Below are 22,180 nucleotides of genomic sequence, written 5' to 3' on the forward strand. Positions count from 1 at the left end.
AATGAAAATGATCTAAGCAATAAAAAACAAACAAATCCCCAAAGCACCTTTTGGACTCCAGGGGGCACCTTTGGGTGGAGTTTTACTGCCAATGCCAGGAAATCCAGCCTGCAACCAAGCTGACTTAGCATCCTTACGAGAAACCTTTCCCTGATTGCTGCGTAGAGATTGCACAGCAGCCATACAACAAAAAGGCAAAGTTGGCAATGAGATTACTGCTTCAGATGACTGCACTATTTCTGGTTATTTAAGATTGCAGGAGACCACAGAACCATAAAAAAGCCACTAGTACTATGCAAATGGGAACCACTGCTGAAGGAAACTGTTGGTAACAGCTCAGATGCACCACTGAGCTCTAAAATAGCTGCTCAGAGCATCTCGAAAAAGAGTACGATATCAGAGGTAACTTCACGCAAAAAGGATACAAATTATGATGAAACACAAGCTTTTGTATCACAGTGTAAGATGAGCATGAATCATGAGCAAGTTCGTGCAAGTTTCTCCCAAAGGATGTAACCTCTTTGTGGCTGCTGCATACATCAGACAGCCTGTCAGTCTGGTCCAGCAAGGCAGCTCCCACACTTCTAAGTGAAAAAATATCTGGTCTTCCTATTTTCTGCCCATGCTCTTTCCTGATACGCAAAAACCTCTTCCTGGCAGACCTTTGAACATGACTCCTCCTCTCGTGCCACCTCTCTTTCAGGCTGTTTCTGACACTTCTGCCAGCACAGACACACACACATACCTCACCTAACTGTGGCACTTTGTGTTTTTTTGGCATGCAGCGTTCAAACAGGCAAAAGACAATTTAATGAGCTGGAAACCAGCAACACAATTTCTCAGCTCCCTGAACATGCGATAAACTTTGTTTTCTACCTTCTGGGAAGTAGAGATATTTAAGGATTTAAATACTTGACATAGCTGAGGGTACAATTAAGTAACAGGAAAGAAAAGTCTACTTGAAGTATTGTATCCGTCAGGCTTTGAGTGGGAGCAAGGAACTTTGTTGTTTTTTTCCCTCCTCAAAGACAGCATGATCAAGCTGCTTTTATAGCATTTAAGTCTTCGGAGGATTCACTACAGCTCAGCATGTTTAAGTAAGTCTCCCTCTTGTTCTCTGCCTGGAACCATCTGTATCAAAAAAAGCAGGTGCTGCTGGCATTAAAAGCTTTTGCAGTCTCCTTCCCTTAGCAGCTCTCATCTTGACCTGACATTTGCCATCATCTCACCTCTCTCACCTTGTAAATAAAACTTGGATAAGGAGGAGAAAGATCAGTCCTGGAAAAACAGAAAAAAAAAGCACAAGACAAAGTTGATACAGAAAATAAATAGTTATAACAGTAAGAGTAATAACTACTCTTACAAGTTCATTCTTTGTCACCACAAATGTTAGTTACTGGGCTTCACATCACCAGCACCACACAGCCTGCTCCACCGCCCTGGTAGCACGAGGGTAATGCTGCTGCCTGGGCTCGAATAACGCTTTAGTTGGTTTCTACCGATGGAAGCAACAGTCACACACAGAATCCCATGAGGCCACCGCTCCCCAGGAGAACCCTAACGGAGCTACAAAGACTGCAGTTACTTCACCAATAGTAAATATGCTCTTCTAAATTTTCAAATATGAAATTAAACAGCTCTACAGGCCCCTTCTACCCTGCGCAGATACCTCTCTCAAGAGAACAGTTACATGACTGTGTCATGACAGGAAATAAGAAGACTACTTCAAATAAACCTCCAAAACATCCTGCAATACTGACTTTTCAGTGCGTTGATCACTGCCTTCACTGTAAGAGGCTAATGTCAATAAAGAGTAATTACTTTCATTACTATTTGTGGAAATGACAGGCTTCAGGGCACTGAAGGAAGGAACTCATGATCTGCCAGGAACCGTCTTTCGCTTAAAACTCTCCTTTCACTTTACAGCTATGTAGGAAGGGATTAAGCATTCACAGAGTACATCACATTTTCGTAACACAGGCACATCATGCAAAAAACAATTTCTTCACACTTCCCGGTTTATCTCAACTCCAAAAATAACTAAAGCGCTGAAGAATCAAGGGAAGCAGACATGAACAATCACTTCAGGTACTATTGCAGAACAAAGAAAAGCAGTCCAAAAATAGTCGATGCTAAGCAGTCACATGCTATTGCAACATGAACTCACAACATTTGAGAAGAGCCTGTGAAACAGGCCAACGGGTTTCCCCAGTAACACAGGCAGGACAATCTTGATAGCCCGGCCATCACTAATGACACCACACCTCAAGGCTGCAGAGTAACAGCCATCTAGAGCAGACGCAGCAAGTGATGACGCCTGCAAGGCCAGGTACTCTACAGGTAGCTGAGACTCAGTTCAGCACTCAAACACACAAAATGTTTTCTGTTGCGGAGCTGAGCTCTACCCACTGCTTTAACATCAGTCCAAAAGCAGCAAGCAAACAAGCGAAACTCTGCAGCAGGATCCGTTGCTCCTGCTGCTCAGCGATGAGCAAACGAGAGCTGCTGTTTCAGAGACATGAGAACCAAGGAAAAAAAACAACAACACCCACAGAACAACAGGCATGATGAAAAAGTTGATTTGCAGACAGGACACCCCCCAGGAGAAACAGATCAGAGTCCATGACACTGTGCAAATGGCTTATGATTCCTGTTCCCTTCATACCCAGCTGTGTCAGTCGCTGAGCAGGCTTCGACACGATATTGCACAGGCAGATATTACCTCTGAGATAAGAAAGAGCAAGGGAGACTCCAGATATGTTTTATAACGCTTTTTTCACATAGTCTATATGAATATCCGCTGCAGAGTAACACCAACACAAGGGATAAAGCATTGCTCAGCTGATGAGTGTGTACACTAACTCCTTGTGATCTTGAACAAACGTGCCTCAGCCTCACCATATCTACGCAGAACCTCTCCTAGAAAGGTACTAGAACAATTAAGCAGTTTGAACAGTACAAGCACGATAGCAAAGACTAAATAAATATTTTTAAACCCTTCAGAGAATTCTTTTCTCTGTCACGAATAGCTCACTCCCTTGCACGCACATCACACAGCTACAGAGTGTGAAGATTTCCTGATTAGTAGACACTTTTTAAAAATATGGTTTTGAGAGGAAGTTAACAGTTGAAAATGACGAGTCAGGAGGGAGGGATACTTACTCCGCAGAAAGAAATCTGCGACCAGAGAGAGCCCTTCATCTAACTAAGAACAAAGGTGGGTCACTTCACCTGCTCTTTACATTACAGAAATTAATTTCTCTCACCGGTTATAGCTTTACTGACTAATAGTTTAAATAATGTACATTACCTTCAGAGAAGGAGTAAAACCCAACAAAGATACCTTCCCCTAAATCATCAGCTATTGTGTGAGTGAATACACACCTGAGACGCAGCCAGAAGGAAATAAAACAAAGGTAAAAAGCTGTCACCCGTGCCCAGACACAAGCCCAGAAGATGACAAAGCTACTGGCAATTTTCAAGATGGATGGATAAGGGAAAATCTCTGCTATACGCACCCCTATGCATAGTTTTTGTTTCTAAAACACACCCATTTTGCACTATTTCAGTTTATCCAAATGCACTGCAAGAACATCATAAAGATCACCGTGAAGCTGAAAACAGCTTCCCACCCAGCACGCCCCACAGGAGAGAGCACACATAGCAAAACACTTCGGCCTCGCCTGGCACCCAGAACAAATACCCTCTGCCCCAGCACAAGGAGGAAGCCCCAGTGGGTGTTTTCCATCTCCTAACCACATTGTGAGGCAGGGCTGGGCTGTTAGGCTTCAAAGAACTATTAACGTTGGAAAAGACCTCCAAGATCTTCTGGTCCAACCATCCCCCTACCACCAATGTCACCCACTAAACCACGTCCCCAGGCACCACGTCCAACCCCTCCTTGAACACCCCCAGGGACGGCGACTCCATCACTTCCCTAGGCAACCCCTTCCAACACCTGACTGCTCTTTCTGAGAGGAAATGTCTCCTCATTTCCAACCTGAACGTCCCCTGGTGCAACTTGAGGCCGTTCCCTCTAGCCCTGTCGCTGGTTACCTGTGAGAAGAGGCTCCCCACGGCTGCACGGCTCTCGAAAGGAACGATCCCGAAAGGAGAGAAGACCCCACGAACGTGTCTCCAGAGCAGTGCTCTGGCTGCGTTTGGGGTGCAGCACACCTCCCCTAACCGGAGGCACACACGTGTGCTGCCTGGGGAGCGGCGATGCCACGACGGCACCTCCCCAACCCCACTCCCCGCAACCCCCCCAGCTCAGGGGGCGCTCAGGGGGGGACCCCCCGCTCCCCACACCCCCAGCACCCCGATCCACGCCGGCTCGGGAGGGAGGAGGGCAAAAGGGTGGCTCCCGGCCCCGAGGCTACTCACGGGCGCCGGCGGCTCCCTCCGGCCCCGGGTAGCTCAGCAGCAGCACGGGCAGGGCGGCCCCGCCGCGGGGCGCCGGGGGTCTCCACACGCTGGGCGGCGCGGCGGCGCCTCCATGGCCGGGGTAGAGGAGGAAGAAAGGCGGCGAGGCTGGGGGCGGCGAGGCTGGGGGCGCCTCGTCGTCTTCTGCCGCCGCCGGGCCGGGCTCGTCCCGCTGCTCCATGGCGGGGGGGAGCTCCTCGCCGCCCCCGTCCCGGCAACTTTCGGCCACAAGCGGCGCCCGCTCCGCCTCCGCCATCGCCGCCCCGGGCCGCGGCTCCGCCCCGGTGGGGAAGCTGGGCCTGGGCCGGCCTCCGGCCTCCGCCCACGGCCGGGCCCGGCGGGTGGTGGCGGCGCGCACGGCTGCTGTGCCTTTTCCCCTCGAGTAGGGGTAGGGGGAATGGCCTAGGAGTAGGGGGAATGGCCTCAAGTTGCGCCAGGGGAGGTTCGGGTTGGAAATGAGGAGACGTTTCCTCTCGCAAAGAGCAGTCAGGCACTGGGACGGGTTGCCCAGGGAGGTGGTGGAGTCACCGTCCTTAGGGGTGTTTAAGGAAAGGTTGGACATGGTGCTCGGGGACATGGTTTAGTGCGTGACAGTGGTAGTGAGGGGACTGTTGGACCAGAAGATCTTGGAGGGCTTTTCCAATGTTAATGACTCCGTGATTCTAAATCCCCACGTCCCCACCACAGGAGGCGGTCACAGAAGCCAGGCTGTGGCTACGGCACGAAGCAGGCAGCCCCAGCCTCCCAGATAAAACACCGCTGCCCTACTAGGGACAGCTGTGGTTCAAAACGTGCCGCTGCCCCTTCCACCTGCATTCCCCATGTAGCTGGCAAGTAAGTGGCAAAGAATGGAGAAAGCAGCCCAGGGAGGTGCGGGGCTGCCTCAGCTGCTGCGGTTCACTGGGCCACAAGCTTCATGGGGAAACGTGGATTTTAATCTGTGGAAATGCAGATTTTAATCTGGGGAAACAATCTCCAGGAATTCAGGTACCCACATGTGTTAACTTATCTGTAAAATCAAGCCATTCCCCTACCTTTTGCCTCCCCCTTGCTTTCCAGAGTGCAAGATCTCACTGACAACAGCATTTTCAGATCCTTTGACAAGAGGTGACAACACAAACTCCAAATACAGTCTTTACCATTAAAATAAATACATTGGTGGTACCCCATAGGAATCTCACCTCAAAGACGGCCTTTAGAAAGGCAGCGATAAAGAATTTTCATTCAGGCAGGGCTTTAAATGTGGACCACAGTGTTGTCAGCAGAGGGAGAATGCCAATCTGCCAGTTTTTAAAGAATATCCTGTTTATTCAGTATACTTAGGTCAGACTGAAACAGGCTGCTTTTTTTTTTTTTTTTAATCTCACATAACAGTTGCAAAACCAAAGCTGCAAAGGCAACTGATTGCTGGAGACTTTTCTGTAGCGCTGCCCCAAGTCATGCAATATGTTGCAGCTAATTTAACACATGCTTTAATCCCTTTCAGAAATCCAAATGTTTGGTTTTGAGATTTGTATTTGCCAGTGCTAGCGAGAGCAAAATCATGTCCAAACTGTTGCTGATAGCAAACAATGGGAGACAACTATGAAAGCCTTGACAAAATTAAAGCAGTAGCAAATGTACTTCCTTCTGAGTTATTGAATACATTTTCCTTACCCTGCACAAACAGAAATTTTACGTTGTGACACAGAAAGCACTGTCCAACTCTCTGCCCTTGGATTTTTTCAGTTCCAGATTCCAAAGGCAAGCCAGGCTTACTCTGGATGCAACTACTAGAAGAAGGAAAAACAAAACACAAAACAGTGTTAGCCATGAACTTGCTCCACTTATTTTCCTAACCATGATCCGTGATCCTCCGCATCTTTCACATGCGTCTGTTTTAACAGGGGTCTTCAAAATCTATTTATCGTCAGGGATTTCCTTTCAGCACTAAACATCTAATAAGCATTTCTTAGAGCAATGCTATGGTGTTCCCCCTCCCATGGCATTTATAATCACAGCCTTCCCATGATTACTCATACATAAAACCATACTGGAAAGAACTATTTATGGCTTCGTCCAGTTTCTGAACCAACCAACTGAACAAAATGCCATGTTTAATCTTCATTAAAACGAGTTGGTGCCGCAGACCTGGGAGATGAGCTGGGCCATCTGCTGGCTGCCTGCGGTGGGCACGCTGACACGCTGCACTTGTCCTTGCCTTTAGCTTTAATCTCGACGTTTCTGGAAAGCGAGCCTGTAATTGCACCATAACATATATCCCTTATTTATTGCTCAGATGGAAGCTGCCAGAATTTTGCTTGCCAGCTGCCTAAAGCTTTTCGAGGGAACACAAAACCACCTCGGATACTTGCAGCTTGCCTGCCTGTCTGCGGAAGCGCGTCAGCCCCTCATTTTTGCACAAAGTGTGAAACGTGCACGAGCAGATGCTGTAGTAATGAGATCAGTTAGCATCTCTGCGGGATGTTTTTCACATCCCGTGTGATGCCTGCCAGGAAACACCGCTCCTCTCCTGAAAAATCACCTAGGCTGTTTTTTCCCCAGCACATAAGCTTTCACTGACCAAAAAATGTAGCTCAGCATCATCACTAGTGGCCTCCGTCATGATCCCAGTGCAGAATTAATAGAAATGGTTTTGTTTTGGGAAAAGCACCAGTTCCCTCCTTGGTAAGGCTTAGACTAGTTTCTCATTTTGGAGCAGACTTGTCATGTTTCACATGACTACCCACTCAAAGCCATGCATTTTTCTCTGGGAGCAGCAAGCAGCGAATGCTGTTGATTGCAGCTCACAGTACGAGAGAGCAAGCACCCAGAAAGAATGTCTTCATCCCCAAGGCCAACAGGTTACACTTCTCACCTGAGGCTATCTGGTCAGACAGGGCATCGCTCAAATGAAAAGGCATTTTCAGTGACCTCTTCAAGCAAGCCACACATTTGCCTCTGTGATGCTCTTGCAGAACAAGGGTTTGACATGTGCCTCTTAGACCCAGCTTCCCCAGAGAAGGCAGCCGCAGGGCCTCAGACAACAATTTTCACCTTCTAGCAGTCGATGCTGGGACTTTGGGATGTGACAAATGAATCCTTACCCTTGCAATCACCTCCAACCTTTCCTCTCCCCGTGTAGAGACCTCCTACCAGCACAGACAAGACCAGCACTGACCAGAAACACCAAATTCTTCTTTGCTGCCATCAACACTCCTCAGGCACTTACAGTAGTTTCTATTACCCCTTGTCATGCAAAATGCCTTGGCTCTGCAGGCAGGCAAAGACCTCCCAGTCAATTGCATGGAAGGGATCAATTCACAGTGAACTGGTTTCTATGGAGCAGGGGTTTATTTCTTTCTGTGTTTTTTTAAAGCAGTGTTTAACTGTTGTTTGGCCTATGAACAGCAGGGGGCAAACGAGTACAGGACCATTAAAGTCAGCAGAACTTGTCATTTTAACATTTAGCTGTGTGCATTCCTATACTGAACTCTTTCTGAAATTGGGACATACAAAGACTACAAAAAGCCTTCCTACTTCCATTCCCATCTGTCCGGCCTATGTTTGTTCTTTTTTCACCTCTCCCTTTAAGAATCAGCTTTAAAAGTTAACAAAACTATCTCCAGTCAGCAATCAAGAATGTTCCTGGCAGGAAAAGGCTTAGGATGGAAAAGTTTGCAACAAATGCTATGGAAGCACTTTTCACGTGCAGAAAACGAGCAGTGTCTGCATGTTTTAAGTAAAGCGCCTAGCCTGTTGCAGGTTCACCACTACACATTCATATTTTGGCTTCCCTGAGACTATCGCAATAAACACTAGCTACACTGGTGCTTCCATAACAGGAAATGGTTGTTACTAACTAGACAACTGTCCCCCTTAAGGGAGTTCACGTGGCAAACAGACAAGAGTGCCTTTCAGGTGGTACCGGTACCCAAGTAAGATGCAGGCTCACTGAAGCAGATCCCAGCCACATATGCACGTCTTACCTCAAGACAGTGTTACACTTGTAAGCTTCATGAGAAAGAAATCAGTCACTCCTCCTTCATGCGAACTGAAAGTGCCCACTCACAATCAGTTCCCAGCAAGAATTTATTTCAGTGCCAGGTTAGATGCGTTTTCCCACCAGAGGGAAGTAATCAAAACATGTTGAAAATTTACCTTCAAAGTGCAAACTACATTATGTCTTACCAACTTGTCCTGCAGCAATGCCATGTTAAACATACAACTGTGTAACAGTTAGGAAATTTATCATAGATGAAGTTAATGTACTCATCATAGGTAAGTAACTATGCAATCCAGAAATGTCCTTGCTTTGCCTCTCACTGAATTCAGGAGCAGGTGAAATAGCATCTCAGCCATATGGGATTTAGGTAACGGTTTCCTGCTTCGCTACTAAATTAAAAAGATTTAGGAGGGTAAGAACAGTTGAGTCTTACATGTATGAACACAAGGATGACTTAATCAGAGCACAAACTAGAAGAAACACCATAACCATGTATCTGTAACTCCACACAGAAAAAAGGATGTAAGAGGACAAGGCCGTAAGGAGGAGGTGGTGGTGACAGCTGCACAAATCCCATTCTCGGCCCACCCTCCGCAGGATGCTCCCTTCCTTCCCCCTCTGCTCTCATCCCACCTGGCCCATTCCCTTCCCCTCACCTGACACACCCCTTGTAGCCTCTCAAAGCCGGCATTTACAGCACAGAAAGAGAAAAACAAGCAAACAAACAAAAAAAAAATCAAAGAAAAAAATCCCAATTAAGGATGAAAACCACACATTCTTTAACAAAAATTTTATTGCATTCAAAACTGTTACTTGCAGCTCTCCGAAACAGAGAAAAATAAGTTTCACTGAAGCTTTCTGCTTTTCTTAACCCCGGCGCGAATGCCGGACAGCTCCCCGCCGTATCGGTGCATCTCTGTCCGAACTTCACGGACCTGGCCCTTCCGGCGAATCTTGGCCCGCCGAAACTTCTCCCGGTGCTTGACCCTGGGGTTGCGATCAATCTTCTTCCTCCTGGGGGTGAGGCCTTTGTTCTTGATCATCTGATAGGTCACACCTCTCTTTTTATTTGGATCCTCCTCCTCCAACGGTCCTTCTTCGAGCATGTCCTGGTCTTCCGTTCTCTTCCTCTTGAGTTTCAGCTTATCCTCCATCAGCTTATAGTATTTTAGGGCAGCCTCTTCATCCAGGTCGGACTCGTCTGCCTGTTCCTCAGCAGCAAGACGGCCGTTAGCAAGAGCAGAAGCACGTTTTGGTTTGTTTTTCCTGGCAGCCAGATATAGAAGCGCCGGAAACTTCTTCTGCTCTCGCAGTTTTTCTTCCTTCTTATCGTAATAGTTCCTCAGGAGCAGGCGAACCTGCGAGGATAACCTCTGGTCTATCACAGCCAGGTCATTGATGATATTTCTGTAAGCGACCAACCGCTCAATGACGGGGTGACTGTGAGCTGGCATTCTCTTTGACTTTAAAACCAAATAGAAACTGATATTGGCGCAGTAATTCAGGTAGATCTGATACTTCATCTGCAGATAGCGGCTGCCCTTTCCCTGAGGGATAACGCCGCTTCTGACCATTTCCAGCAGTGGCTGCAGCTCATCCTTGAGCTCCATCAGCTTGACTTCAAAGTCCTCAATCAGATGCAGGAGCTCAGGGGACTCCTGCTTCAGTAGCTTCAGCTGCTCCTTCTTGGAAAGGACCTGCAAATCCTTGGCAATCTTCTGCCCCTTGCTGTCGTGGGTTTTCTGCTGCCCCGCCACATAGCCCTGGATCACATCCAGCCCATAATCATCCTCCCCCAGGTCCTGCACCAACCGCCTCTGGATGACTTGAGCCTCCTGCTCCTCTTCCTCCTCCTCAGCATCGACCTCTTGCTGGCTACGCTTGCCCTTGGCCTGGCTGTCGCTCCCATAGTCCGTGTCGTAGTAGAGCTGCTTGCGGCGACCCCAGGACAGCTCGTGGGGGAGCTTGGTGTCCTTGCTGCGCTCTTCCAAGTCGCTTTCCATGGACAGGTCCTCATCTTCATCCTCCTCATCCTCCTCTGCGCTGCGATCCACATAGAACTCAGCTCCCTCCTTCTCTTCCTCACCACCGTCACCCTCCTCCTCCTCCTCCTCCTCCAGCTGCAGCCCCAGCACTTCTTCCTCCTCTTCCTCCTCGTCCTCGTCCTCCTCCGGCAGCTGCAGCCCCAGCACCTCCTCCTCCTCCTCCTCCTCCTCGCTCTCCCCGGCCTCCTCCCCGCTCTCCAAGGCCGCCATCACCGCCTGGAACTGCGCCTCGTGGAAGTCCTCCACCTCGTCCCCCAGCCCCTCGGGCCCCACGTCCCCGCGGGGCACCACCTCCTCCTTCTCGTCCTCCTCCTCCTCGCCTCCATCGCGGCCGGCGGGTTGCGGCGGGGGCCGCAGGACGGTGCCGCGCCGCGTCCTCATGGCGCCGCTGCTGCCGGCTCAGGCCCGGCCTCCACCGCCCCTTCCGCTCCGCCGCCGCTCCCGTTCCCCTCCGCTCCTCGTCCCCCTGCGCGGTGGTTCCCCCTCGGCCCGTGCCCACCGCGGGGGTTTGAACGCAGCTGGCCATCCAAAAGTTTGTTTTTTTTTTAGCTTAGCTGATGGGTACGCGAAATGGTGCCGGATGTGAGCTTATTCTGCCATCTGCGCGCTTATTAACGGAAATTTCTCATTACTTCCCCACAGCCAGGCCAAAGTTTCAGAGAGAAGTGCTTGAAAACCTCCCCTGAGCAATGTGTATTCTCTCTCCAGCTCTTCACCCTCACTAAATTGCTTCTCTGCCAGAATTTGGGCATCTCCTGGTAGTAAGCATTGCTGGGCCTGCTCGAGCAGCGCCCATGCTCCTTGGATCACCCCTCATATGCCAACAAATCCAAGCAGGGCATCAGTAAAGGAGCAATGTGGATTTTCAGCAGCGGGGAAGCCCTCATCAGGAGGGTTTTTTCGGGTTGTCTGTACTCCTTCAAACTTACATTTACGTCCTGGATGGCTGCCTGTTTGTTTCTGGCATCAGGCATGGAAGGCCTGGCCTGGCCTCCCCCAGCTTTCCACTGGGAAAATCGCATTAATACCAAGCCACATGGAAGCGGTCTGTTTGGAAGTAATGCGGACAGACAAGAGTAGAGGGAGTAAGTAGTTTGCGGTAAAGAGTTCAGTATGATCTGAAACCCTGATGAGTCTGATAAATTTGGCAGCCACACAATCCCAGCAAGAGAAGTTCTGTGCAGAAGCAGCGCAGGTGCTTTTTTCTAGCCACAGAACAGGTGCAGTTTTATTTATAAATACTCGTGTCCAACTTCCTGGGGAAAAAGTCACGTTGGGCAAATATTAAAGTTAACTAAAACAAGAGGATGGGGTGCAACTTCACTCACTTTTTGGTGCTTCACTTGGATTCTGACAGATTTGATGGCAGACCAAGCTCAGTTATGAGCCTTTGTCCTGACATGCTCAGCTTTTCCACCTAGTCACTTCTGGGTCAAAATTTTCCATACTTGCTCGCACACCGAAGATATGTTTTGCCTCAGACAAAGACACCTTATCCAAATCCATCAGTACCAATTTTCAGATATCACCTCCTCTGGATACAGGCCTGTGTCAGAGACAGCAATAAAAATGACTTGGTTTTGATAAGTGAGACATAACATTCGCATAGCTTGTTACCCACACATAGGTAGAAATTCTCACTTTGTACTATTGGCCACTAAAATACAACCGTCTTTGCTGATCAGACTTTGTAATCTGCCTGCTTAATCTTACCATTTTTTGTGAAGCCCATCCAGAGCAGTCTGCAGCCACATGGTTAAAATTCTAGATAACTTTTGCAAGTGTGTCTTACGGAAATCCAGGCCTTCCTCATGTCCCAGACCCTGAATATTTCCATCCAACTGCCCTAGCAATGTACTGCCCTGTTTCTTAAAAGTCTGCCCTTCCAAAAATTCAGGGCTGTAACAGCAGACCAACTTCCACTTAGATTCTCATTGATTTAATGCTACCTTATCTCTCAATGTAAGGTTATATTTTTTTTTATGAGCAGAAAAGAAGTGTTAGAAACATTTAATCTCCTTCATGGTTTGCTGAAAACTTCAAGTGAAACTGGAGCCAACCTCCAGTTTGAGTTAGTTTACCCAGTTTTCAGGACCTGCCAAGCTGAAGCACACTGCTTTGATGTAGGCAATCACTGCTCCTCAGATGGCAACTGGTGACTGCTGCAGGTCTGTTTTTAATCCACCATTTTCTCCGCTTCTGAGTGAGAAGCAAGGAGAAAAGAAAGGCGTGGGACAGACTGTGAGTGGATAGAATGTAATTTGGAGATACCCTGCGCAATGGTATGGATAGCTTTCTCTCCAGCATAGCAAGGGCACACAATGACCCAACTATTTTGCCTCACCTCATCCAGGCATCTGCCCAGTTTCTAATCTGGAAAAGCCTAATTCATTGTGTCCCAGGCTAACTGGAGGCACAGCAAGGCTGAGACTACAAGGCTGGTTCATATTTCTTTTCAAATTCTCAGTTATTCTTCCAGTAGCCTCTGCCTTGGGTAGCTCCCCACTCAGCCCAGAATTCAAGCCTGGGATGATGGTTTGCCAGCCCCTTGACAAACTGCCTCCATTTTTTTAATGCCTGCTCGCCCAGATAATTTTATGGTTATCTAACGTGTCACACAGTAAAAAGGGGATAGTCCTTAAAAGTAACAGCCCGCAAAACAAATTCTACTCTAAAGAGTTTGAAATCTAGACAGAAAGCCTCAGAGAGATGCAGGTGGCTGAGGGTGACTAAAAATGGCTCTCACGCCACCACGTAAAGACCAAGGGACTGCACATGCAGACACACAGATTTAGCAACTGAAATTCAGCTATGCTGAGCACCAGCAGTCAGGGAATCCACCGAAATCAACAGAATCACACAGAGTATCATTCTGCACAGTCTCTCCATTCATTTTCTTTTTAAAAATTCATAGATACCTTTGCTTGGATTTTATTGGTTTTGTATTTTTATCAATGTAGATATGCAGAATGTGCCAGCCTCTTTTGCTTGTGCTCTGTTTTGCTGCATTCATTCTTCCTTCTTATTTTTTAAAAATCTTTGATTACAAAAAGTGACTACAAAAGGTGACTGAAACAAATAGTGCTTTAGGTAGATATTCCTTCCCCCCTTTATCCCCACCACGGTTAGCCAGGTTTATTTTTAACCTTATGCACTAGATGGGCACCTTTCTGCTTCAGAAGGAAGCTCCACGTTAAACTCTGTTGGCAATACTTTCTGGGGAGGAGGGAGATGAAAGAAAAGCAAATTTTGCTGTCGTAAGGCTGCAGCCTTGCTGAGAGATCAGGGTTTGTACCAAAGAGTCATGGAATAGCCTGATGCCTTGCTTGGAGCTGGGCTTGCACCCATCGTCACCTGCTACCTCCCTGGGGAAAGCCCCTCGCGTCAGTGCTGCTGATGCAACACAAAAGCTTTTTGCATCATGCGACTGCCTGATGAGGTGCTTGTGCTGGCAGGAGAAAGTTCAGGACACAAATGCCAGGGTCTTCAAACAGCTCAACCTTTAGGAACCCAGCTAGCAAGGTCCAAAGAAAGGGAAAACAACCTGTAAGGTGACAGGCTGCTATTTCAGGGTCTGGGATGTTGGCAACGTTACTAATAACATCAGCCTCTTGAGAACCTGGCAAGAATGACCAACCCTGGGGAGCCAAGGGTGGCACGTGCAGTGTGAAAAGCTTGTATAGCATCATGGGGCTGCTACCCTGCTGCATAAGAAGCAGCTGGAGCAGCACAGCGAGATTTGCTGTGTGCTGCTATTGTTAATCAAGAATAAACTATCCTTGCAGCTGGCAGAAATTCAGGAAACACTAATACTGCAACGGGCCTGCTAGCATCATACCTTGCTCTGCCTCCCATCTGCCTTAAATCAAATTACAAGATTTTATTCCATCGTAGGTATCTCTAATAGCACCTGGTAAAAGGTGTTATTAGAGATTCAACATCCCTTACAAAGTGGCCTTTCCTGTGCAATATATAGGCATACACTCCAAAGAAAACCCCAGTCATTGCAAGCTATATTGCAATGTGTTGTTGTTGTTATTATTATTATTATTATATTTCTTCCCAGAGTTACACAGGTGACACAAACCCTGGTACAATTAAAAAAAAAAATCATCTCCACTACTCTTTCTTCCAGAGTGAACCAAGCACATTAAGGAAAGTCTGCGTGACAAATACCTCAAAGAAATTAAAATGTCTGCGTTCACTGGGGAATGGTTGCCTTGGACCTTACACAGAGCCTTTCATATATCACGCATCCCATGGAGTCCCTTCTCTATTCATAGGGAAAGAAACTCCTTGATGCCACAGGCAGAGCACTGGAGGAAGATCTCAGCTTTGCCACTGCCATGCTGTTGCTTTACCTCTTTTACCCCTCCCACCTCTCCTTTTGTCTGCTTTGACTGAAAACTCCTTGGGGGCCGGTCAAGTCCTTAATATATGTTGCATAGCATCTGGTGCAAAAAGGATTCTGATTCTGAAGCCTACCTAGCATGTTCTTATAGTATGGGTCAAACTATGCCCACAAAGATCTGATTTCTCAACACTCGAGAGTAAGAACTGTGACCTCTTGGCTACCTGGACACTTTCTTACATTACGCTCCTGAGCTTGAGGTGGTAGAGTGCCAGTGACCCTAGTGATAAATTAGTCCCTCAAGCCCAGGGCTTTTTCTCCACTCCCTTGTACCCAGCAACTTTGTTGCATGTTGGTGATGAACAGAATAAAAGTGCATAGTAATAGTGCAACCCCCTGCCCCCAATCACCTTTGAAAGGCAGAAGTCTCTGCACATTGAACATGCCTGGTTTCAGTCCCCAAGCCACATCTTTCACAGTGTCAGTGGTAGCCGGCTGGGCTGTTTATTTTAGGAAACAAATAGCTGTATCATTTGCACACGCCCTTATAGGCAGACACACGCTCTCCACTCACATTCTTCAAAAGAAGTGAAGGCAAGATGAAGAGCTCTTTGTTGCCGTGGGTGGCCTTCGCCGTCTCCTTGGAGTTCGTCCTTGTGGCAGGTAGGTGAGAAATGAAAACCATGGAAAAATTTGCTTTATGAGGGATGTGTGCTGTGTAGGTGTCTGTTAATAATTTTAACAGTGTAAATCAAACCTTGATGCCTGCTGAAGAAGTCTTGCTTTGTGGTGGTGCTTGGACACCTTGGTGTCTTCCTGCACCACACAGAGCAGTGTGTTTTTAATTCCCGTTTATTTTAATATTTTTTTTAATTTTACTATATTTATTTTAATAAAGCCTAAAAGAGTGATGAATGGCGGCAAATTCAAGCTTTTATAATTAGCCATTCTTAATCCTGTTTCTGAAGCAACAAACCACAAAAATGCAGCCTGTTTTTATGCAGCCCTAGGAAGCTTGAAAGACTTAGCTGCTAGGTTTTGAGGCTTCTAAAATCCTCTTGCTGATCCTGTCACATGGCTGTGGCCATTTCTGATTAAAGTGTTATTTAACTCCACTGCATTTTGTGGAAGGACTCTTGATTTTTACCATCGGTACTGAGATCAGACTCTCATCCCAGCACATTATTCAGTGTGGTTCACAGGTAATGGATTCTGACTATCCCACTGCCAGATCTCTATAAAACAGTTTAAAGTCATCCTCATTCACACAGCGGATCCTGTCCACAGGACTAAACCCATGCTTAAGAAGAACTACCCTAGCAGCATGGATAACAGCATCCATGCATTTCCTCCAGCTTTTGGAAAGTGGCGTCTTACTGCAGAGCCAGGCAGGTCCTCGAAAAGCCCTGCTTTCTGTGAAGTGTATTATAACTGCAGGGAAGTCAAAATTTAGTTGTGTGCAGCTACAGGAGTGACATTTTTACTACTTTCATCAAAACATCTTTCTGGCCTAACTGAGCCTCTTCTTCCTTTAATGAAGTAGCCACCTTCACATGCAGCAGAGTTTGAACAGGTATTTTTGGAATTAATTTGCTTCTTCAATGTGCAGCAGCGGGATTTTGTTGAGCTTCGTCTCCATATATCATATTACAGGACATTTTCAAATATGAGAAATGTTATCAAAATCTCTGCATGAGTATTCATCAAGGAAGGAACACCACATTGCAGTAAGTTATGCACCAGAAGATCCAACCCTGCAAACATTTAGAACAGCATTAAGAACTTTTGCATTTAACTACCTTCTCTTTAAAGGAACTTTATAGGTCAATTCATGGGATCATCGCTGATAAATCTAAAAAAAAAAGTCTTATTTGCAGCTTTGTAATTTTACTTTAAAAATACGGAGCAGCTGTAAATTTTATGGTTACTGACACCAGTAGTATTACACAAGGAATTAAATTCAGGACAGTGGTTTTAGAGTACAATCTAAAAATCCCTGCATATTTATTAAAAAAATTGTTAATAGCATTTTATGATTAAGATAAATTAAAGTCTGCTCCCAAAGGTTTGGGGACAACTTAAATATTGGGTTTTGATAAATGTCTTAGAAGAATCACACACAACATTGCATAGAAAATACAGTGACAGACAACAGAGGAAGATCTCTAGCTTCTTGTTCTTCACAGAGTTTTTCTATAAGAAAAAAGAAAGACCAAGACTCAAAGAGGCAGAGACTAAAGAGACTTTACTAGTTAGCTTCTGCTTCAGAGGGCAGTGTTTGTGTTATGAGTTGGCAGCAGGGAAACATACAAAGCAATAGAGAATGGAAGAAGGTGTGCAACGACAGATAAGTACCACTAAATTGTGAATATTCATCTGTGTCATGTTTTGGATTTCTGCCTTGGTACAGCACAATCAGATGTGAAACCGGACTTCCATTCTGCATGGTTTGCAATTGGCATTTGTATAGACGGCTAGTTGTGCTAGGAGCAATACAGACAAATGCTAAATGCCAGCCACTGCTGTAAAAGGGCTAAACAAGCACATGCTCTAGAGGGACAAAGATATCGCCGAGAGCAGTAGCAAAGGCAGCATCTCCCCCATGCCTGTAGTGGCTTGCTCTATTGGACAAAGCAAGGGACTGCAAAAGCTTCTTTCCCAACTGAGAACAGCCCCACTGAACCTTCTTTAGAAGGTATTCTGCTGCCAGTTGTCACAGAAGCAGCATTCCTACCAGTCGCTGAATTTTAAGATCACTCTGAGGCATGATTTCAAAATGTTTTAGTGCCTTTTTCATCAATATGAGGCCTCTAAGGATCTTAGTAAATAACCCAGTGCAATGCAAGCAGATGGGACCAGCATATTGTAGGGACAGAGTGAAGCTCCAAGAAACCTTATGTAGAAAACCTGGAGTGCTATTTACATGGCATTGTATGGACTATATACTCTTGGGACATAAAGTAAGGTCTCCTGATCAGTGCTGCAGAGGACTTGTTCCCATTCAGTCTTGCAGACAGCTTCACCTGACAGTTAAGCTGCCGCTAATAGCATCTAACAATTAGAAACCTTAGAGTGTAAACTCCACGTGCTTCTCCTGGATCCCAGCTTTCCTAGTGCTCCCACAGGCTTTGAGCACTATCCCATTCACCCTGTAGAAACAGGATCTGTTGTTCATACAAGCCAGCAGCATTGGACATGAAAATGAAAAAGCAGCCGTGAGCTTATGCAGCAGGGGCAGCTACTCCCTTAGTGAGCCATTCTTCGGTGACCCAGAAGAATCCACCTATTAGGACCAAAGCTTTTAAGTGACTCACAAATCCCCCACTGACATGACGAACACATTTTTAGACTGTTTCTTTCTCTCTATGGTTAAACTAATGGTTTAGAAGTAAGCAAATCCTCAGAACTGAGGTCTGTCTGAGCCCAATATAAACTACTCCTATCTTACAAACTCTCAGAGTTTTCTCATACTTCTATGCAGGCTGAAGGTACTGTTGGAAGAGTGGTGTAGCAAAGTGATGGCGGTGATTATATAGCAGCATTAAGAGATAAAGGAATGTGAAAGTGACCATTTAAGAAGGGTGTGACTGTGTGCATGTAAAAGCAAAGCCAGCTTGTTATAGGTGAGGAGACCAGAGGCTGCTGGGGAAAGACAGCTAGGAGAGAACAAATTATTTCAAATCCATTTGCATGTTCAGAGAGGAAGCAGGCATTGCATGCCAACAGGAACATTCAAAAAGCCTCTGGGTGACAGATGGGAAGTTTTACCCAGTTGTTTTGACTGAGTTTCATATTGAATAATATGCTAGAAGTGCAGGATACAAACATACCCAAAGCTGGCTCTTCTCTATTTGACTCAGCTCCACAGCTGCCAAACTCAGTTTCATTAGGAACAGAAGATCAGAAATTCAGGACTGGAGTTTTCTGTGCAAACCATGGGATTGTAAGGGCCACTTGCCTTCCAATACCAGTTCATCAGGCTGCCTTCCTGCTTCATCCTCTAGTGCTTTTTGGCGTTGATTCCCTCAAGGACCTGGAAGGAAAAATAACACTGACAGAAAGCTGACACATCTGCCGTGTTGGCATGGTCATAGATGTTTAGAAAGCCCAGATCCCAACTAGGGTTTGGACTGCTAGACTAGTCCTTGTGCGTGATACAGCAATGAGGTAACCTCCTAGCAGAGGCAAGTGTAAAAACAGCACTTTAGCTGCCAGGTATAGACATAGGCTTGCGTTTCATGAGAGATCCCTACTTGTTTTGCCTCACTTATCAGCAACACAGTGCTCAGGTTCATCATTTTCTCCCTGCCACTTGCATCTCCTCCACATATAGAAATGGACTGTAGGCTGAGCAGGCAAGAGCGCTGAACTAATCTTTGTCAATCATCTCATTTCTACTTGTTGTGACCTCAACTTCAATCAATATAGATGCCATAATGGGGCATCGCTGAGTTTCTCATTTCTTCGCTTTCTGACAGAGCATGTCACAAGGTTTTTCTTTTCTAACCCTGAGATGGCATATCCTGTGTTTGCAGGTACTCTACAGGACTATGATGGTGAGGAGCGCGTGCTGGTGAACAACAAGTGTAAATGCACAACAGTGACCTCAAAGTTCGTCCCCTCCAAAGAAAATCCTGATGAAGAAATCCTGGAAAGAAACATACGCATCACGTAAGTGGCAGACAAGTCTTACATGGAGATGGTGAGCAGGAGACTGTGTTGCAGGGGTTCCCCTTTTCCTTTTTGCTTGCATTTTTTCACACGTCCTGCTGTTGAGAATTTAGACCTGTTTTTCCCATGGACCACTTTCTGTGCTATCCTGGACTAACTCCTTTTGCTTCCATCCAGAGTCTAATGATGTTTTCCTAGCTCACATGCAGCCGTGCGGTGTTTGTCCCTTCAGGTACAAGAAGCATCTCAATGTTTTAAGAGGTCTAGTAGCAGCTTCACAAAATAGGCTATGGAAGTAGAGCATAACATTTCTTACAGTTCATCTCGTCTGAAACAAAACTGGGTTGGTGACACTGAACTCTAATTTCCAGATTTGATCTTTGTTACAAGCCTGCGATTTTACAGGCTGGGAAAACTAGTTAATGCCAAAACTATCAGAAAAGGTTGATCCTATGAGGCAGATTTCAGTTCAGGACTTTGTCCTCTTTATTCACATAAACCTGACAGAGAAGTGCACGTGTATCTCTCCTGGACAACACAGGCTCAGACCCGCAGGAGTTCTGGCAAAGCTCACAACAGAAGAAATAATCATTAAATACCTCTGTCAGTGTCTCGCAAGTCTCACAGGCCTCTGCCAGCTCAGATTTTTCTTTTCTTTTTTTTTAAAGAAAAAAAAGGAATATCAGAACTGATAGCTTGAAAATATCATTAGTGAAAGGCAGCACTTTCAGAAGTTGCTACATTATTCTTGGGGTGAATTTTACAGTCTTTCCAGAGATGCCTAGAAACCAGGCAAAAAATATCTCATTGCCTTCAGGGGCACAGAAAGGCTAAGACTTGCTGTTCTTGGAGAAGGGTCAGAAAGGAAATAACCTGAACAAAGAACAAGATCAGAGTTGGGAATTCATTACAGCAGAGTAGTCCCCTGTCTAACAAGCCGTTTTCACAAGAGGAATTCTCTCCCTTCCTTTCCAGTGTCCCACTCAGGAGCCGACAGAACATCTCTGACCCCACATCCCCGCTCAGAACCAATTTTGTCTACCGCATGGCCGAACTGTAAGTATTTTTCTTCACTAAATTCATTTCCTAACACCCTACCCTGCAGCATTGCCCCCAGTGGTTCACAAACATCTTGAAGGATAGTAGATAAAATGAGGCAACATTACAGAGTTAAGTTGTTCTTTTTCAGCCTGTTTTTTCTATTCTGTTGCAAACCAATAAATTATCTCCATGGTTAAGTTGGATAAAAAGGCCTCACGTTTGCAGGTAAGGTTTCATGCTGACCCCTGTTTATCTTGAATGTCTGAAATATCAAGCCTCCCTTTTAGGGGGCCAGTTATGTGAACAGCAGTTTGAAAAAAATGAGAGCATCTGTCTGGGAGTGCCTGTGTAAGATACATGGCCTGGAAAAGCCACAGTACCCAAGTCGCCAGCGGTGCCAGACCAGTGAGGAAGAGTGGAGTTTCGTCAGGGATGTTTTAATCACAGCTCTGAATACTTTTTCTGTTCCTCATCTCTTCCAGCTGCAAAAAATGTGATCCTGTAGAAGTTGAGCTAGGTGGTGAGATATACGAGGCCCAGCAGAGCACCTCCTGCAACGAGCCAGAAACCTGCTACACCTACAACAGGGACAAGTGCTACACCACAACCTTCCCATTCATCTACCGCGGGGAGACCAAACACATTCAAGCAGCTCTGACACCAGCATCCTGCTATGCTGATTAGCTCAACCCACTGCTATCCTAACACCTTGTTGCTTTCTCTTTTCCTATCAGCCATACACGTATAGCACCATAGTACCTGGACAACAGCGTCCAAAGTATCAGCTCCCAGAATAATGCAAGCTTACTTCTTGTGCTTCATATCAAGAATACCACCCCCTTGAATACTCGCTGGTTGTCAGATTCTGTTCTCTTATCCCTGGCACATATCTGCGACACCATTATATGTCTTAGACATTATCACCAGCTAGACCAGATCCTCAAACAGCTGTAAATCAGTAATTCCCTTGAAATCAAAGGAACTACATTAGTTTACAACAGTATAGAATCTTTCCTGACCATCTTCCATCAGTCTATCTCAGCAAGACTATCATGGACATCAGCAGCAATGTCCATGTTTCCTGATTGTTTCCTGAGCAATCTAAAACAAACCTCTGCACAAACATTCCACAATACTCTTTGATTATACTAGCATAATTTTTGCCATTATTAGAAGTCTGTTGTACAATCACATTTGAGAAAAAATCAGGTGAGACTGAATTCACATTTAAACTTTTTTTTTTTTGTAATTAGGCATTTAGGATCCTTTTAGTGCTTTGGCAATGATAAGCTTCCTGTTTTCACGTAGATATAGTGAAAATGTTGCCACCCTGAAATGTTATGCAAAGCCAACAGGACCTCAGCTCTTCTTGCAGTAGTAAACTTCTTCAGGACATGTTAGGTACTTCGCTTCCCACATTCACTAACTGATAATGATGCATTCCCAGTTCAATCGAGGATAAAAAAAATCAAGTTGGCTTGAATTTCTTGTTCCTGATTTTGCATTTAGAGCTGCAAAAAATCCTACGAAGCTGCCACAATTGCAAGGGCAGGGCCCTAGTTAGGGATTAATTCCCTTTTTCACAACAGTCTTCTTTCTGTTCATACAAGAAACTTTCCCCAATTAAAGTTGATTCTGTACTGTACATTACATTTAAATGTATTA

The 22,180-nt window shown here is 45.9% G+C and overlaps 3 protein-coding genes and 1 long non-coding RNA gene across 7 annotated transcripts in view; 1 reads left to right on the forward strand and 3 right to left on the reverse strand.

The window, feature by feature from the left end:
* RUFY3 (RUN and FYVE domain containing 3) overlaps positions 1–4,725 on the reverse strand; it is a 55,965-nt gene extending 51,240 nt beyond the window's left edge. The window contains exon 1 of one of the 4 annotated variants that reach the window (XR_005819391.1): positions 4,384–4,721. Coding sequence is in view for 2 of the 4 variants with exons in the window: in XM_040555516.1 (XP_040411450.1) it covers positions 4,384–4,678 (295 nt within the window). In the remaining 2 variants the exon portion in view is untranslated. Of the gene's footprint in view, positions 1–4,056; positions 4,331–4,383 lie in introns of those variants that run through there. The other 3 variants (XM_040555516.1, XM_040555523.1, XM_040555521.1) reach the window with 3 other exon arrangements.
* Positions 4,726–5,783: 1,058 nt separating this feature from the next.
* On the reverse strand, positions 5,784–19,335 carry LOC121069385. Its single transcript, XR_005819393.1, has 3 exons — positions 18,634–19,335; positions 11,382–11,998; positions 5,784–6,194 (listed from the first exon to the last, which is right to left on the reverse strand). It is a non-coding gene; the product is annotated as an uncharacterized LOC121069385 (long non-coding RNA).
* UTP3 (UTP3 small subunit processome component) lies at positions 9,183–10,883 on the reverse strand. Its single transcript, XM_040555530.1, has one exon. It carries the CDS (start codon positions 10,831–10,833, stop codon positions 9,253–9,255), a length of 1,581 nt encoding a protein of 526 aa, XP_040411464.1. The 5' UTR covers positions 10,834–10,883; the 3' UTR covers positions 9,183–9,252.
* JCHAIN (joining chain of multimeric IgA and IgM) lies at positions 15,254–22,165 on the forward strand. The gene is made up of 4 exons (XM_040555533.1): positions 15,254–15,466; positions 19,339–19,474; positions 20,450–20,530; positions 20,998–22,165. Exons 1-4 carry the CDS (start codon positions 15,403–15,405, stop codon positions 21,197–21,199), a joined length of 483 nt encoding a protein of 160 aa, XP_040411467.1. The 5' UTR covers positions 15,254–15,402; the 3' UTR covers positions 21,200–22,165.
* Positions 22,166–22,180: the final 15 nt, after the last annotated feature.

The sequence above is a fragment of the Cygnus olor genome, chromosome 4, assembly GCF_009769625.2.
Source record: "Cygnus olor isolate bCygOlo1 chromosome 4, bCygOlo1.pri.v2, whole genome shotgun sequence".
NCBI classification, from domain to species: domain Eukaryota; kingdom Metazoa; phylum Chordata; class Aves; order Anseriformes; family Anatidae; genus Cygnus; species Cygnus olor.